Source organism: Cotesia glomerata, linkage group LG1 (assembly GCF_020080835.1).
Source record: "Cotesia glomerata isolate CgM1 linkage group LG1, MPM_Cglom_v2.3, whole genome shotgun sequence".
Taxonomy (NCBI): Eukaryota; Metazoa; Arthropoda; class Insecta; order Hymenoptera; family Braconidae; genus Cotesia; species Cotesia glomerata.
In genome coordinates this window covers 1,819,968-1,837,897 of record NC_058158.1, presented here as the reverse complement: position 1 = coordinate 1,837,897, position 17,930 = coordinate 1,819,968, and the positions used below count along the sequence as shown (strand labels likewise).

General features: G+C 24.3%; 2 protein-coding genes across 2 annotated transcripts in view; one reads left to right on the top strand and one right to left on the bottom strand.

Moving 5' to 3' along the window:
- LOC123264087 (5-hydroxytryptamine receptor 1) overlaps window positions 1-2,831 on the top strand; it is a 42,430-nt gene extending 39,599 nt beyond the window's left edge. The window contains exon 7 of the mRNA XM_044727156.1: window positions 1,841-2,831. Within this exon, the coding sequence (XP_044583091.1) occupies window positions 1,841-2,494 (654 nt within the window). The 3' untranslated portion in view covers window positions 2,495-2,831. The remainder of the gene's footprint in view (window positions 1-1,840) is intronic.
- A 10,310-nt stretch (window positions 2,832-13,141) lies between these two features.
- On the bottom strand, window positions 13,142-16,237 carry LOC123275109 (transcription factor BTF3 homolog 4). The gene is made up of 4 exons (XM_044743034.1): window positions 15,957-16,237; window positions 15,105-15,476; window positions 13,813-13,927; window positions 13,142-13,730 (listed from the first exon to the last, which is right to left on the bottom strand). The coding sequence occupies exons 1-3, from the start codon at window positions 16,032-16,034 to the stop codon at window positions 13,817-13,819; spliced, it is 561 nt and encodes a 186-aa protein (XP_044598969.1). The 5' UTR covers window positions 16,035-16,237; the 3' UTR covers window positions 13,142-13,730; window positions 13,813-13,816.
- Between the last annotated feature and the right edge of the window lie 1,693 nt (window positions 16,238-17,930).

The window sequence follows — 17,930 nt, the reverse complement described above, 5'->3', positions numbered from 1 at the left end:
TCTATAAAAAAGTATTCTTATTTTTTCTTTAATATTTAACCTGTAATTTAGACCTCAAATAAAAAACTCTATTATATTATTAAGAGAATAAGAAAAAATTTGTGTCCAGGATAGTCATATGATAAAATAGGTTTTTTTAGAGAACTTTAGTGTCATTGCAAAGGTCTTCTTGAATTTGTACCTTTTCAAGGTTTCATTTCATTCTCACCGATAGTCAATTTATGATGATATTTAGGCTGCATTCGAAAATTCTCTGTCTCTAGATACATAATTAAGAAATGACCTTGTATCTTGTAAACTATTGACATTTTTAAAGATATAAGCTCATTCTGATGTTACACTCGTTAAGACCTTTCATTTGAGTACCCACATCAATTTTTCATATATTTATATATATTATACATATGTATATATGAAAAATATATCAAAAATACATGTGGGGAGTCGAATGAAAGCTCTTGATTGGTGTAACATCGGAAGGAGCTTATATCTCTAAAAAGATCAATAGTTAAGAAAGTATGGTGCAATTTAACATAATTAAATTACCTTGTATTTTGTGAACTCTTAACATTTTTAAAGATATAAACTCACTCCGACATTACACTCATCGAGACCTTTCATTTGAGTACCTACATCAATTTTTCATATATTTATATATATTATATATATTTATATATGAAAAATATATCAAAATGCATGTGGGTACTCAAATGAAAGCTCTTGATTGGTGTAACATCGGGATGAGCTTATATCTTTAAAAAGATCAATAGTTAAGAAAGTATGGTGCAATTTAACATAATTAAATTACCTTGTATTTTGTGAACTCTTAACATTTTTAAAGATATAAACTCACTCCGACATTACACTCATCGAGACCTTTCATTTGAGTACCCACATCAATTTTTCATATATTTATATATATTATATATATTTATATATGAAAAATATATCAAAATGCATGTGGGTACTCAAATGAAAGCTCTTGATTGGTGTAACATCAAGATGAGTTTATATCTTCAATAACATCATTGGGTGACAAGATATAACACCGTTTTTTAATTATTGATATTTTTAAAGATATAAACTTATTGCAATGTTACACTCATCGAGACTTTTTGTTTGAGTACCCACATGAAATTTTTCATATATTTTATATATATGATATTTATGAAATATATAAAATATATAAAAAAATCTTGTGGGTACTCAAATGAAAGGTCTCGATGAGTGTAACATCAGGATGAGCTTATATCTTTAAAAACGTCAATAATTAAGAAATGATCTTGTATCTTGTCTACTAGTGACATTTTTAAGGATATCAGCTCTCCCTGACATTACACTCATCGAGACCTTTCATTTGAGTACCCACATCAATTTTTCATATATTTCATATATATTATATATATGTATATATGAAAAATATATGAAAATGCATGTTGGTACTCAAATGAAAGCTCTTGATGAATGTAACATCGAGATGAGCTTATATCTTTAAAAACGTCAATATTTAAGAAAGTACAGTGCAATTTAATAAAAGTCATTTTTTATTCAAGCAAAATTTTATTTATTTATAGTTCACATGGCAGTCACGTAGTGACTGCAAGGTTGCTAGTTGATAATAAATTAAGTTTCAATTTTTTAAATAAATTATAATTAAAAATTAATTATTGTGTCTTTAGGACGCCCGATATAATAAAATTTCAGGATCATTTTTATATAAAATTAAATTTTCTATAAAAAAGTACAATTTTTTTATATCTTCAATATTTAACCTGTAATTAAAATTTTCAATAATTTTATAAAATAATCACAATAACAACCTGACTCTTTAACATTACAGTGCAGCGGACACGCAGTGAAGTGCTTCGCAGGCGGTCCAAGAAAAAGTAACGAGTCGCAGTGTCCGATGTTAATAAAGACTGATAAAAGGGTAGGCTCCTCGACGACAACTTTGCGACCAATGGGTACCGGTAACAAGTTCACAATTGCAAGGAACCACCTAAACAGCACTTGCAGCGTAAGTTCCCCTCACAAGAAAAAACAGAAGATTAATTTGGTGAACGAGCGAAAAGCCACGAGAACCCTGGGAATAATAATGTCTGCCTTCACAATATGCTGGTTACCATTTTTTGTTCTTGCCCTTGTTAGACCCTTTCTATCGGATCCTAAGAGTATTCCAAAGATCCTGTCAAGCTTTTTTCTTTGGCTCGGCTATTGTAATAGTCTGCTCAACCCTATTATCTATGCCACCCTCAACAGAGACTTCCGCAAGCCCTTCCGTGAGATACTCTGTTTTCGGTGCAGCAATCTCAATCACATCATAAGGGAGGAATTTTACCAGAGTCAATACGGCGATCCTGTTAATAATTATGTCGTTAGACCTTGTGATGATAATAATGACGATAATGACGACGACAGCGACCAACGTTGTAACAACCACGTTGCTGAATCTGTCAGTTTTGCTGCTAACCCTGCTAACGAAAGTTTTCTATGATTAACGTCATTTTAGTAATTCACTGACTAGACTAGATGGGTGAAGGGCTAAAAGGACGATTTTAATATTTAATATAGTTTGAAAAAAAAATTTTTTAAATTTACTTTGCGAGTATAAGCTAAAATTAAATATTAATATTAAATAACTCTAACGTACCTCTCTTTACGTCTCTTCGTTACCTGATATATTAAAAAAAAAATTAAAGAAAACGAGTACATATCTCTGTACACATTTTCAATCAACTTTTAGTTTTATCAATCTCACTTTTTAATTTTTAATGGATAAAAGAAAAATATTTGTTTTGCACGGAAAGAACAAGATAACACTGGATATCATCCCAGATTATACTGAGTGAAAAAAAATTTCAGATAGTAACTAGTATAATCCAGATTACAATGAGTATAATCCAGATGAATCCCGGAAAAAATAGACCCGTAAAAAATTTTGAAGTAATGAAAAATTAATATTATTTTGTTAAAATTATTATAAAATAAAAATTATAATAATAATAATTTTTTTTTTGTAACAAAAAATAGTGATTATTCTGGGAGTGCTTGTTTTTCAGGAAAATTGTGGGTGTGATACAATTATTATTATAATTTTTATTTTATAATAATTTTAATGAAATAATATTAATTTTTCATAATTTTAAAATTTTTTCCAGGTCTATTTTTTTTGCGATTACCAACCCAAATATCACGCAGTATAATCTAGATTTTTCTAGCTACTATCTGAAATTTTTTTTCACTACAGATATCACTGAGTATAATCTGGGATGATATCCAGTGTCATCTTGTTTTTTCCGTGCACTTGGATTATATTACTTTTATTTTGATTTTTATTATCAGCATTTTTTTTACTTACTCTTTTTTATTTCGCGTGATAAATACTAAAAGGGCCGATAGAAAAAAAATTGTTTTTTTAATTACTTTGCAAACATATTTTATTTATTTATTTATTTATTCATTTGAACGCCAATCGGCATTATACAAAAATTAGTATATTCCCTAAATTATAAAATGAAATTGTAAATTTTTTTATCGAAAATTGCACAGAGATAAATTTATTTGGCGATGTTTAGGAAAAAATTACAAAATTAACAGTATTATTAATAATATATTGCAAAATATGGTTCTTGAGATTAGAGCAGAAAGCCATTTTGATCTAAAAAATAAAAAACTTAAGTTCAAAAAATTTATGTCTCAAATTACATATTTAAATGGCTTAGAGTGAAGATAAAAAATTCCAAAAATATTAATGATTTTTTTAGAATTAAACTACTAAAATAATTATCCAATATTCTATATATTTATATTGAAGGATATTAAGGCATAAAATTTCAAAAGTTTTAAATATATTTTAATCATTTTTTAAACCAGAGAATTTTTTCTTAATCTGAAAAACACAAAATAGCCTCAAAAACAGTAAAGAGAAAAAATTGGGTAATTTTCAAGAATTTCAAACATAAATAAAATTTTAAAAATTTACAATTTTATAAAATTTCAGAAAAAAAATTTTTTGTTCATTTTGCCTCTTTTTTTGAGATACACCTTTTAGAAGTAATTAAAAAAATTCCAAAAATATTAATAATATTTTAAGAATTAAACTACTAAAATAAATAACCAATTTTCAATAGATTTATATTGAAAGATACTAAGTCATAAAATTTCAAGTTTTAATCATTTTTTAAACCAGAGAATTTTTTCTTAATCTGAATCACACAAAATAGCCTCAAAAACAGTAAAGAAAAAAAATTGGGTAGTTTTCAAGAATTTCAAACATAAATAAAATTAAAAAAAATTTGCAATTTTATAAAATTTCAGAAAAAAAATTTCTTCGTTGCTCATTTTGCCCCTTTATTGGAGACACGCCTTTTAGAAGTAATTAAAAAAAATTATTTTCACTAATTTTGACGTTTTGAACAACTTTGAGCTAATTTCCAAAATAAAAAAATTTGTTTACACGCTTTTTTGGTAATTGCTACACGATTTATGTACCACGTCTCTACTTCTGAAATATTATTATGATTATACGTGTTTTTGGAATGTTTACAACAACATAGTACTCAGTCGTCTCAAAACACTTTAACGCGATAAAAGCATTAAAGAAATTGTTGTTTTGAAACTTAAATGGCTCGTAAACGATTCTTGAATTATTACTTTTATCTCAGAATTTATTTCTTCAATTTTATTAAAAATTTATTTTTAATTTAATTACAAATTTACAATTGTAATTTTTAATTTATTTTTAAAAAATAAGAAAACTATTTATAAAAAAAAAAAAAATTTTAAATTAATATTAATATCAATTTAAATTAATATTTGTACAAATTTTTTATTATTTAAATTATTGAAATATTGATTTATATTTTTTTTAAAACAAATAACCGGAAAAAAAACTATCGCAACATTGTAAACTTCTATAACTGGTTAATCGATACAAAACAATCACTTGACGGTTAATTAAATTTTTAAAGGCAAACAAATTTTTCCGAGTTATTTAAGTAAATAAAATAGATCTTAAATGAGATTATAGAGGCAATATATTTAATAAATAACTGTAAAGTTGATTGTTTTTATTTTTAAGATTGTTTTATTATCCCGGGTGAATTAAAAGTAAGAGAGAAGAAACCGAAGAACAAAAAAGAGATAATCAATCCGGGCTTGAAATAGCTTAAAAGTAATTTAATTAATTAGGAAAAAGTTTGTTACCGCCAAAGTAATTATCTTGAATTATTAACGCAGTGATTTTAAATTGCTTTGATAAAAAATAACTTGCTAAAAACTAATTGGATTAAATCACAGCGTAAACATTTATTAGTTCGGCGATTGTATCGGATTGTAATTGTTAATTATTAAACATACCTTTGGTGCTTGATAACGAGAGAGCACTCAAATAAATTAAATAATTAATTAAATGTTGATGTTCTTTAAGTATAGATCAGTGTCTCGAATTAAATTAAGTGTGTGTACATCTAATAAGAAAAAAAAAAAAAAAAAAAAAAAAAAAAGTCTAATCAAAAAATATCCGAGATTAATAATTATTAAAATATATAAGTCGATGAAACCGAGGTTTTTAATTTCATTTAAAGAGGATTAAGATTACACTACTCCCGAACTGCGGGTAATGTTTTATGAAAAAACCGAGCGTTGATTGCTAACTATTTTTTTTTAAATAAATTAATACTCGTCACTTGATATTGAATTAAGAGTTTAATTATTTTATTGGAACAAAAAATAGATAGATAGATAATAAATTTTATTTGATTCTGGAATTTAAGCTCACTTAAGTTTACATTTGTATATAATATAACTCAGTAAAACATTAAGTAATTAATTAAAAATTTACAAATAAATTTTAATGAAATACAGATAGATCATTTAAAAACAAAAAAATAATTTAAAGTCACAATTCAAGATTGCTAATAGAATACTAGCAACCTTACAATCACTATGTGACTGCCGTGATTTGTGAACTATAAATAAATAAAATTTTGCTTTATTCAATAATGAATTTGTAAAATTGCACTGTATTTTTTTAAATATTGACTTTTTTAAAGATATAAGCTCATCCCGATATTACACTTATCAAGAGCTTTCATTTGAGTACCCACATGCATTTTTGATATATTTTTCATATATACATATATATAATATATATAAATATATAAAATATATGAAAAATTGATGTGGCTACTCAAATGAAAGGTCTTGATGAGTCTAATATCGAGATGAGCTTATATCTTCAAAAATGTCAATTATTCTCAAAATACAAGGTCATTTCTTATGTTAAATCGCAATGTAATTTCTTAATTATTGACATTTTTTAAAATATAAGCTCGTCCCGATGTTACACTTATCAAGAGCTTTCATTTGAGTACCTACATGCATTTTTATATATTTTTCATATATACATATATATAATATATATAAATATATGAAAAATTGATGTGGGTACTCAAATGAAAGGTCTTGATGAATGTAACATCGGAATGAGCTTATTTCTTTAAAAACGTCAGTAGTTCTAAAGATACAAGGTCATTTCTTATGTTAAATTGCAATGTAATTTCTTAATTATTGACATTTCTTAAGATATATGCTCGTCTCGATGTTACACTCATCAAGAGTTTCCATTTGAGTACCCACATGCATTTTGATATATTTTTCATATATAAATATATATAATATATATAAATATATGAAAAATTGATGTGGGTACTCAAATGAAAGGTCTCGATGAGTGTAATGTCGGAGTGAGTTTATATCTTTGAAAATGTTAAGAGTTCACAAAATACAAGGTAATTTAATTATGTTAAATTGCACCATACTTTCTTAACTATTGATCTTTTTAAAGATATAAGCTCATCCCGATGTTACACCAATCAAGAGCTTTCATTTGAGTACCCACATGCATTTTGATATATTTTTCATATATAAATATATATAATATATATAAATATATGAAAAATTGATGTAGGTACTCAAATGAAAGGTCTCGATGAGTGTAATGTCGGAGTGAGTTTATATCTTTAAAAATGTTAAGAGTTCACAAAATACAAGGTAATTTAATTATGTTAAATTGCACCATACTTTCTTAATTATTGATCTTTTTAAAGATATAAGCTCATCCCGATGTTACACCAATCAAGAGCTTTCATTCGACTCCCCACATGTATTTTTTATATATTTTTCATATATACATATGTATAATATATATAAATATATGAAAAATTGATGTGGGTACTCAAATGAAAGGTCTTGATGAGTGTAACATCGGGAAGAGCTTATATCTTTAAAAATGTCAATAGTTCTTAGAATACAAGGTAATTTCTTAATTTTGTTAAATTGCACTGTACTTTCTTAATTATTGACATTTTTTAAGATATAAGCTCATCTTAATGTTACACTCATCAAGAGCTTTCATTTGAGTACCCTCATGCATTTTTATATATTTTTCATGTATACATATATGTAATATATAAAAAATTGATGTGGGTATTCAAATGAAAGGTTTTGATGAGTGTAACATCGGGATGAGCTTATATCTTTAAAAATGTCAATAGTTCACGAGATACAAAGTCATTTTTTAAATATATATCCTAGACCCCAAAATTTTTTTTATTTTTTAATAATATAAATGATAATTGCAATTATTATCATGTTGAAAAAAGTGATTGAAGTATTTTCAAATTCACCCAAATAATAAATAGATTGAAATTTATCGTTAAAAGTTTTACTGAAAATAAATGATTTATTTAGAAGATGATAAGAAGAAAAGTATCGACGCTTCTCAAGTCACTTTAATATTTCATTTTTGATATTTTATTTAAAAAGTTAACTTCAGCACCCGGCTTCCGTACTCACATCGCATCAATCTTTTGATATACGAGTATTAAAAACTCGGTACATCTTCCATGCTCATGTTACACTAGATCTATTGATTATATTCACGTTAGATAAATAATGTACTTAGAAAGTTATTTATAAATTATAAAAAATATAATATAACAATTAAGATTTAAAAAAAACCTTTAAATTTTGTTATTTTAAATTGTGTTGCTTTATTTAAAAATTTTAAAGAAGAATACTTGTTATTATTTATTTAATTAATTATTATTTAAAATAAATATTTATTGTGAAATATTTTAAGAGTTTAAATTTTAATAACGCATAAATAATATCAGTATTTATTTATTATATAAATTTATGTCAAACTAAAACGAAATAATAAATGAAAAATAAATATCACTAATTCTAAACGCTCGATCAATACACATCTAATGTAATAAAAGGTGATACATGCCACTTTGTGTCATATACATATACATACAATATATATATATATATATATAGACCTCTGAAAACCTCAAAGCATTACTTATTATTAAATATATATACCTAGAGTACATTAATCGTAATACATCATGTCTTCCTGTGCCTTTGTAAATATTTTCATGTTAACTAGAGTAACTACTGCGGAAGAAATATTCATGATAATCATAAACTAAAATTATTAAACAAATATATATATATAAATATATATGAAAAATAATTGTCATTAAAAAGGTTAAATAAAAAATTTAATTAAAACTGAGCTGATTAAATGTACCATTAAATTTTTTTAAGTTAACTGACAGAAGTTTTTTACTGCCTGCGCACTCGAGCTGATCCTCAGACAGTAGAACGGAAGCACGAAAAATAATGCATTAGCATTAGCATTGACATAAGTCCTTGTATTTGTAGCATTAATATTGTTATTATTTTAAAGAATTCTTGAAAATGTCATTTTAGAAATTTTATGTTAATTATTTAATGAAGTTTGTAATTTTAAATTTAAATTTCAGGTGAACAAATATTTTTTTATAGAAAATTAAATTTTCTATAAAAATAGTCTTTATCAATTTTATTGTATCTTGTGGATTTATAACATAATATTAATTTATAATTATAATTTATTTAAAAAATTCGATTTTAATTTATCAATAACAACCTTGCAGTTACTATGTGACTGCCGTGACTTGTGAACTATAAATGAATAAAATTTTGCTTTATTAAATAATGGATTTTGTTAAATTGCACTGTACTTTGTTAATTATTGACATTTTTTAAGAAATAAGCTCATTCTGATGTTACACTCATCAAGAGCTTTCATTTGAGTACCCACATGCATTTTTGATATATTTTTCATATATACATATATATAATATACATAAATATATAAAATATATGAAAAATTGATGTCGCTACTCAAATGAAAGGTCTTGATGAGTTTAATATCGAGATGAGCTTATATCTTCAAAAAGGTCATTAGTTGACAAGATAGCAAGGTCAGTTCTTAATTATTGACATTTTTTAAGATATAAGCTCATCTTGATGTTACACTCATCAAGAGCTTTTATTTGAGTACTCACATGCATTTTTGATATATTTATCATATATACATATATATAATATATGAAATATATGAAAAATTGATGTGGGTACTCAAATGAAAGATCTCAATGAGTGTAATGTCGGGATGAGCTTATTATATCTTGAAAAATATTATTAGCTGACAAAATAGCAAGGTCAGTTCTTAATTATTGACCATTTTAAAGATATAAACTCATCCCGATGTTATACTCATCAAGAGCTTTGATTTGAGTACCCACATGTATTTTTATATATTTTTCATATATACATATATGTAATATATATAAATATATGAAAAAATTGATGTGGGTACTTAAATAAAAGGTCTTGATGAGTATATCATCGGGATGAGCTTACATCTTTAAAAATGTCAATATTTCACAAGATACAAGGTAATTTCTTAATTATGTTAAATTGCACCGTACTTTTTAACTATTAATCTTTTTCCAGATTTAAGCTCATCCCGATGTTTTACTCATCAAGACCTTTCATTTGAGTACCCACATGCATTTTGATATATTTTTCATATATACATATATATAATATATAAATATATGAAAAATTGATGTGGGTACTCAAATGAACGGTCTTGATGAGTGTAACATCGCGATGAGCTTATATCTTCAAAAATATCATTAGTTCAATATAGCAAAGTTAGTTATTAATTATTGAAATTTTTAAAGATATAAGCTCATTCTGATGTTACACTAATTAAGAGCTTTCATTTGAGTACACACTTGCATTTTTGATATATTTTCATATATACATATTTATAATATATATAAATATATAAAATATATGAAAAATTGATGTGGGTACTCAAATGAAAGGTCTCGACGAGTATAACATCGAGATGAGCTTATATCTTCAAAAATATAAATATTTCAAAAGATAAACGTTCATTTCTTAATAGTTAATAATATAGATTACTTTTTAATTCAAATTAAAATCACGGGCTAATTATTGAAGATATGAAAAAATGACTATTTTTTCATAAAAAATTTAACTTCCTACAAAGAAAGTCCAATTATTATTATCGTTTACATAATTACCATAATATTTTATACAAGTGCTGTATAAATTAATCCTAATTACAAGTATTGACATAATTAAAACAGCATTATCTCTGCAGAACAAGCTGACACATGTGAACTGTGAAGATAAATGGAGTAATGTAAATAATAATAACAATAATACTCCTTGTAATACGAGTAGAATATAAACATATATATAAATCGATACTTCAGAAGTAATTCAAAGTACGCACGCGTTTCTCACTATCTTAAAAATAATTGCAACTAATTAACAATTTTTTTTTTTTTTTAAATCCTACCTTGTCATTCAAGTAGAAATATCTAATTTATAATAAGTGTTTACAAAATAGTTAAGAAGAAATAGATTAATTTTCTTTGAAGCCAGCCAACATTGCACTTCAACTTGAGCGACTTTCACCCAAGTCCCGATTCAGCAAAAACTTCGAGGATCATTAAATTTCTTCTTCAACAATCTGGATTATATCGTGTGCCTAGTGCCAAAAGGACATATTACAACAGTTAGATAGGGTTTTATGCCAAAAGGGCGTATAAAAAAATTTTTTTTTGCCATTCTTTCTAGAATCGCTCGAAATGTAAAGATCTGCAGAAAAAAAATTTTTGACGTACTAACGCCAAAAGGGCGTATATCTTAAGATGTACGCCCTTTTGGCTTTAGGACATTGTCGGTCTAAAGCCAAAAGGGCGTATAAAAAAAAATCAGGATTTTTCAAAATTTCGAAAAATAGTCTTCAAAATTGTTCGGAGAAAATTTGTATAAAAAAAAATTTTTCAAGTCAAAATTTTCGATGGTAGTAACTTCAAATTTTCATCATCTTGGACAGACCAATGATTAAAAAAGCATATCGCGTGACTAATGCAAAAAGGGCGCTTAGCTACAGGTTAGTAGGGATCCATGCTAAAAGGGCGCATAAAAAATTTTTTTTTTGCCATTCTTCTTAAAATCACTCGAAACACAAAGATATGTAAAAAAAAAAATTCGAGCATCCTAAAGCTAAAAGGGCGTAACTCAAGACATGCGCCCTTTTAGCTTTTAGAAAAGTAGTGTCTAAAGCTAAAAGGGCGCATAAAAAAAATTTATGTTTTTATATAAAATTTTGATAAATAGCTTTACAAGACATGAAATATAAAAATTTAATAAATAAAAAAAAATTTCTTAACTACCGGTCCCTATACGATTGTAACTTTATATTTCTCTCTTACACTAAGAAGAATTTTGAAAAAAAACACTCTGCTACGTAATAGATTTTTTAATTATCTATTTCATAGCAGAGCGTTTTTTTCGAAATTCTCATTTGTTTAAAAGAAAAACATAAAACTGCAATAGTTTTATAATTATGAGTGCAACAAGGATAATACCGTTTCTTACAGTGAGTGCGACGCGAAAAAAAGAGGAGATCGGCTGTTAAGTACTTAAACAATATTGAAAAAATAATAATTTTAAACTATTTTTATACAAGCAATAGATAAATAAATTAATCGAAAACTAATGAGATTGAAATAAAAAATAAATTACTACAATCACGCATATTTAGCAATTTTTTGAAAATATTTTTAATTGTAATTTTAAAAGAGTGTACTTATATTTAGTTAGAATATGCCTCTCTCATGTGACTCTACCGTTTTTTTTTAATTTTTAGGCTAAAAATAAGCATTTTTATGAAATATTTAGAAAAAAAATTTATAGACCCTTTTAGCTTTAGGTCACAAAATTTTCAAATTCCTAAAGCTAAAAGGGCGCATAATAAGAGACATACGCCCTTTTAGCTTTAGGAAATCGATGCTTCATTTTTAGGTGAAGAATATGTCAACCAGTCGATTGGTGATAAAAAAAAAAAATTATGCGCCCTTTTACCTTTTGGCACGTGATATGAATTAAAAATTTTTTCGCGTACTAAAATTTTCATATTTTTTTATAAATTTCTTTTTTTTTTTCAGACGAAAATGTAAAAAATGCACGTATAGAAGGTGCAGGAATTGTACCCCAATAAACTTTCCGTATTTTGATATTAGTTTTTTCTAGTATTTTTTAACTTCGAATTATTATAATAATTTCTTGCCCGCAATAGCTGCAATAAAAGATATATTTTTGTTTAATTGTATACTTTAAGCGCAAGCGTAGGTAAGCTCTACTCGCCTAAAAATTCAAACCACCGATTCCGTTGCGTAAAATTGGTGACATAGAATGAAAATAGAATGAAAAACACCTTAACGGGAAGTTAAAAATTATACGCCCTTTTGGTTTTAGATCACTAAATTTTCAGTGTACTAAAGCCAAAAGGGCGTATAACTTGAGACATACGCCCTTTTGGCTTTGGAAATTTTTTTTTCATTTTTAGGCTTAGAACATGTTTACAAAAGGATTGGCACCAAAAAAAAAAAAAATTATACGCCCTTTTGGTTTTGCAAAGCCAAAAGGGCGTACAACTTTTTATACGCCCTTTTGGCATTAGGCACGCGATATAACATAAGCTGCAAAATTGCAGCTATTATAATTGTAATGCAAGCAGTACAATTAGTTAAATTTTATTGAAAGCTGGTAATTGGATGTTACTTGCTCCCTTAATTATCCTACTTAACATTTAATTTATTCATAAGCTATAAAATTATTGACTCTAATTATTTTTTCACAAAGAAGAAATATAATGAAGGAAAAATAAAAATATAAACAAGTTTAATAATTAGGATTTAAATACGGTAATTACAATTTTTATTAAAAGAATTTAATTTTTATACCTTCAATAATCCTCACTTGTAACAAGCACTTAATTAAATCGCACATTATACAGTGATGTACTTTTTTATTATTATTATTATTATTATTATTATATATGGAGTTATCGAGAATATAATATTTATATATATATATTAAATGCTACTACGCACTTAAAGTTTTAAAATTTAGTCCGAATACTTACAAGTCGCAATACAATGGTCTACCTCTCGGCGGGATTTAAATTCCTATTGTTCTTACTAGAGCACTTTACAATGCATCCATGCAATTTTTTTTTTAACAAGTTATATTGTACAGATTAGTTTAGATTACGTAAAAAAAAAATTCTATTTAGTATCGTAAAATTTATTGTTATAGAGATGTGGCCAACGATTTTGTTTTTTTTTATTTTGTTTCCACTTAAACTGTTATTTTTTTATCATTATTATAATTGTATAACACAAGGTTTAAAGATTTGAATTGTTTGATACAATTACAAATTATCTTCACTTAAGCAATTAATGTTTGTTAACTCAGCCATTTATTTTACCGGTGAGTATCTGCAGATAAATAAATAATTATTAATTATTTTTATTTTTTTTGACAATAAGTAATTTATTAATTTACAAGTTTAAAAATTACCATTTTAAGCATCAGATTTAACTATTGCTTCTTTTTTCTCTTCTACTGGTGTAATGATTTCTTTTTTGTCAGCTGCATTTTTGTCAGTTTCTTCAACTTCTTTCTTTGTAACAACCTTTTTTAAGTAAATAAATTATTTTTATTACAATTAATTAATAAAAATTTAATTTTTTTTTAATATAAATTAACAAAATAAAAAATAAATAAAAATTAACAAAATAAAAAAATAAATAAAAATTAACAAAATAAAAAAATCAATAAAAATTAAAAAAATTAATAAAAATTAACACAATAAAAAAATCAATAAAAATTAACAAAATAAAAAACTAAAAAAAAAATAAGAAAATAAAAAAATCAAAAAAAATTAACAAAATAAAAAAATTAATAAAATAAATAAAAATTAACAAAGTAAATAAATTAATAAATTCAATAAAATTAATAAATGTTTGTTAAAAAATAAACAATAAAAATAAGGTAAGATTAAATTGACACGAGATTTATCATAAATATTTTTCTATAAATTAAAATGTAAACATAAAAGTGATAATTTTGGAGAATTTAATTTTATAAATTTTTTATTTATTAAAAATAAAATTTTTAAACGAAAATTTAACTAGTCATAAGAAAAAAAAAATTTTTTTTACTGAAAATAATAAATTTCTAATGTTTTAACGGGAAGATACCATTTCCAATAAAATTAACAAAATAAATAAAATATTAAAATTTAATTATTTTTTTTAGGCTTAAAAAATTATTTAGAGTAACAAAAAATTTTCTTTGACAATTTTCTAATTTATTAAATAGCAGATGTTTGACTTCTAAAAATAAACATATGCATATGTATATATAGATCTTTTTATTTTTAGAAACTAAAATTTTTCCAAAATAGGAAAATTTGATACTTATTTTAAATAATTTTTTTTTCTTAATCTCAACGGATAAACTATATATTTTTGTTAATCTTTAAAATATGAAATTATCATTTCCTTGAAATTATAAATTTATAAATGATCTATTTTCTTTTTTTATTGTAATACCATGAATGTATATTGCCGATTGGCGTTTTCTAAATAAATAAAAAATATATAAATTATTTAAAAATTTTCTTTCAGTACATTAATTAAAAAAAATTTTTTTAGTACACAAATTATTGAATGAATTTTTTTTAAATATATAATTTAATTAAAAAAATATTTTTCTAAATTAAACAAATGTCAAAAAAATAAAAAATAAATCTATTAATTAACTTGAAAAATGAAATAATAAAAACTAATTAATTAAAATAAAATTACCTCTTCCTTGCTTGCTTCATCAAAGTTTTCAACTAAGTCCGGCACTTCATCATCCTCCTCCATGGTGGCTTTGCCAACAGCACTGCCAGCCACCGTGCTTGCCAATCTTTTGAGCTGGGTCAAGCCCTCTGGGCCCAACTGGCTCAGTATGCCCGGAAGCATTTCTGTGATTTGTTTGTTCTCGCCGTGCCCGGTGATAGCGAAGGTGTTTGCGTTGAGGCTCGCCTGAGCTTTTGGGTTGTTAAAATGAATTACCGTACCGTCATCCTTGATCATGTTGACCTCCTCGATCCCGGGGATCGTGTTCACCGAGAGCTTCTTCAGACAGCTCTGCAGTTTCTTGTCATCTGTCGCGGCGGTCGCGTGGACAACCTGACACAATTATTAATTAATTAATTAATTAATTACATTACCTTAATAATTATTTTAAAACAATTAATAAAAATCAAACATAACAACAACAATAATATTAATAATAATAATAATAAAAATACTTGATATGAATCATCATTAAAATACAATTATTATCATGATAACAATTATAATTTAATTTTTGTCTAATCATTGAGACAAAAATTAAAATCTAACCAATAATTTTTACATTAATTAAATAAATAATTAAATTAACACATTTAAAAATTTTTTATCAAAAAAAATTTTTTAAATTTTAATTTAATTATTAAAAAAAAAATAATAAAATTAGCCGACATTTTTAATTTTTTTAATTTATTAAATAACTAAAAAATTACACTTATAATTTTTGAAGTTTTTAACAAAAAAATTTTTTTCTCAATAAAAAAATTTTTTAACGTCAAGTAATTTTAATTAATTAATTAAAATATAAGTAATTACCTTCTTTTTACGACGAGGTGTACCTTTACCTCCAATCCTAACTTGTGCTTGTAACTTTTTAAGCTTTTCAGGATTCATTATTTATTACAACTTAATTAGTTACAACAAATAAATAATCGGAGTAATTACGGAGCTCGAGGACGTCAACAAGGTTAGTTAATTGTTAACAAAAGTATATTGAAGGTTTAATTAAATGCGATGAGAATAAAGAGCGACCGGCAACAAACACGTGCTCTATGTTGGTCGAAAGCCTCGAGAAAATGGAAGACCGCTACCCGCTTCTAAGCACATATTGTACACTACATAGAAGAGTTGTACGTCATCAGTGACTTCCGCTCTCTTCTATATGCCGTACGCGCCCTTCTTCTAACTACTCTCACGCTGGTTGGTAAACTATTATCGCGCATTGCAAGCTCACCATTATGTTCACAAACCAACTTTTTCAATTACTTGTTTTTTATCCTGCTATTATTTATTATTTATTTATTAAAAGGTAATTATTTTTTTATTAACTCACTTTTTAGTTTTTTTATCACACGGTTTTATTATCAGTCTCCGGCTTGACTCTAGTAGCTTGGAAACATGACAAAGTATATATACTATTATGGATATATAAATATACCGAGTTATAGCGCTCCGAAAATATAAGTAGGATACGGAATAGGAATATCTGAAAAAGAAATAAAAATATGTTAAATAAATTAATAAAAATAGAAGAGCTGGAATACTTTGCTGAGTTTAATAATTTATCATAATTTAATCAGCTGATCATTGAAAAATAATTATAAGTTCAAATTTGACATGTAGAACATTTCTTTAATTTTAAGTGCAATTTTTTAATTATCATTTTTATTGATTAAAAAAACCTGACAATTTTTTTTATGGCATTAAAATTAGCACTTTATTATTTGTTAAAGAAAAATAATTTTTTAAAAATTGCATTTAATTTTTTTTAATTTTTACATCAATTTTTTTTTCTATAATTCAATTGTTAAAAAATTATCAAATATCTTTTAAATTAATTAAACATTAAACTGGTATTTAAATTAAACACTAAACATTAAAATTAGTAATTATTTCATTAATTTTTTTTTAACAAAAAAATTTGTTCCAAAAAATTATTTAAAAAAAAAATGAATTTTTTTAATTTCTATGTCAATTTTTTTTCTAATTTTTTTTTCCATAATTTACTTGTTACAAAAATTCTTAAAATGATCAATTATATTCTAATTTAATTTTTATAAATTAATAATATTAAAATTGGTAATAATTTTATAAATTTTTTATTTTTTTTTAACATAAAAATTTGTTCCAAAAAATTATTTTTTAAAAATTAAATTTTTAAAATTTCTACGTCAATTTTTTTTCTAATTTTTTTTTTTACCATAATTTACTTGTTACAAAAAATCTTAAAATGATCAATTATGTTCTAATTTAATTTTTATAAATTAATAATATTAAAATTAATAATTTTATTATTTTTTTTTTTTTTTAACAAAAAAATCTGTTCTAAAAAATTATTTTTTAAAAATTAAATTTTTAAAATTTCTACGTCAATTTTTTTTATAATTTTTTTTTTAACCATAATTTACTTGTTACAAAAATTCTTAAAATGATCAATTATATTCTAATTTAATTTTTATAAATTAATAACATTGAAATAAGTAGTAATTTTATAAATTTTTAATTTTTTTTTTAAATTTGTTTCAAAAATCATTTTTAAAAAAATTGAATTTTTTAATTTCTACGTCAACTTATTTTTCTAATTTTTTTTTACCATAATTACTTGTTACAAAAAATCTTAAAATGATCAATTATATTCTAATTTAGTTTTTATAAATTAATAACATTGAAATAAGTAGTAATTTTATAAATTTTTAATTTTTTTTTAACAAATAAATTTGTTCCAAAAAATTATTTAAAAAAAAATTACATTTTTTAATTAAAAGAATTTTTTTTGCCATAATTTACTTG

What these genes read in the sequence shown, in the direction of transcription:
- LOC123275109 (XM_044743034.1), bottom strand. Translation starts at nt 16,034, where the DNA reads ATGAATCCTGAAAAGCTTAAAAAGTTACAAGCACAAGTTAGGATTGGA. An exon ending in CACCTCGTCGTAAAAAGAAG is followed by an intron (nt 15,477 to 15,956) that starts GTAATTACTTAT and finishes TAATTGTGTCAG; the next exon opens with GTTGTCCACGCGACCGCCGC. An exon ending in ATGAAGCAAGCAAGGAAGAG is followed by an intron (nt 13,928 to 15,104) that starts GTAATTTTATTT and finishes TACTTAAAAAAG; the next exon opens with GTTGTTACAAAGAAAGAAGT.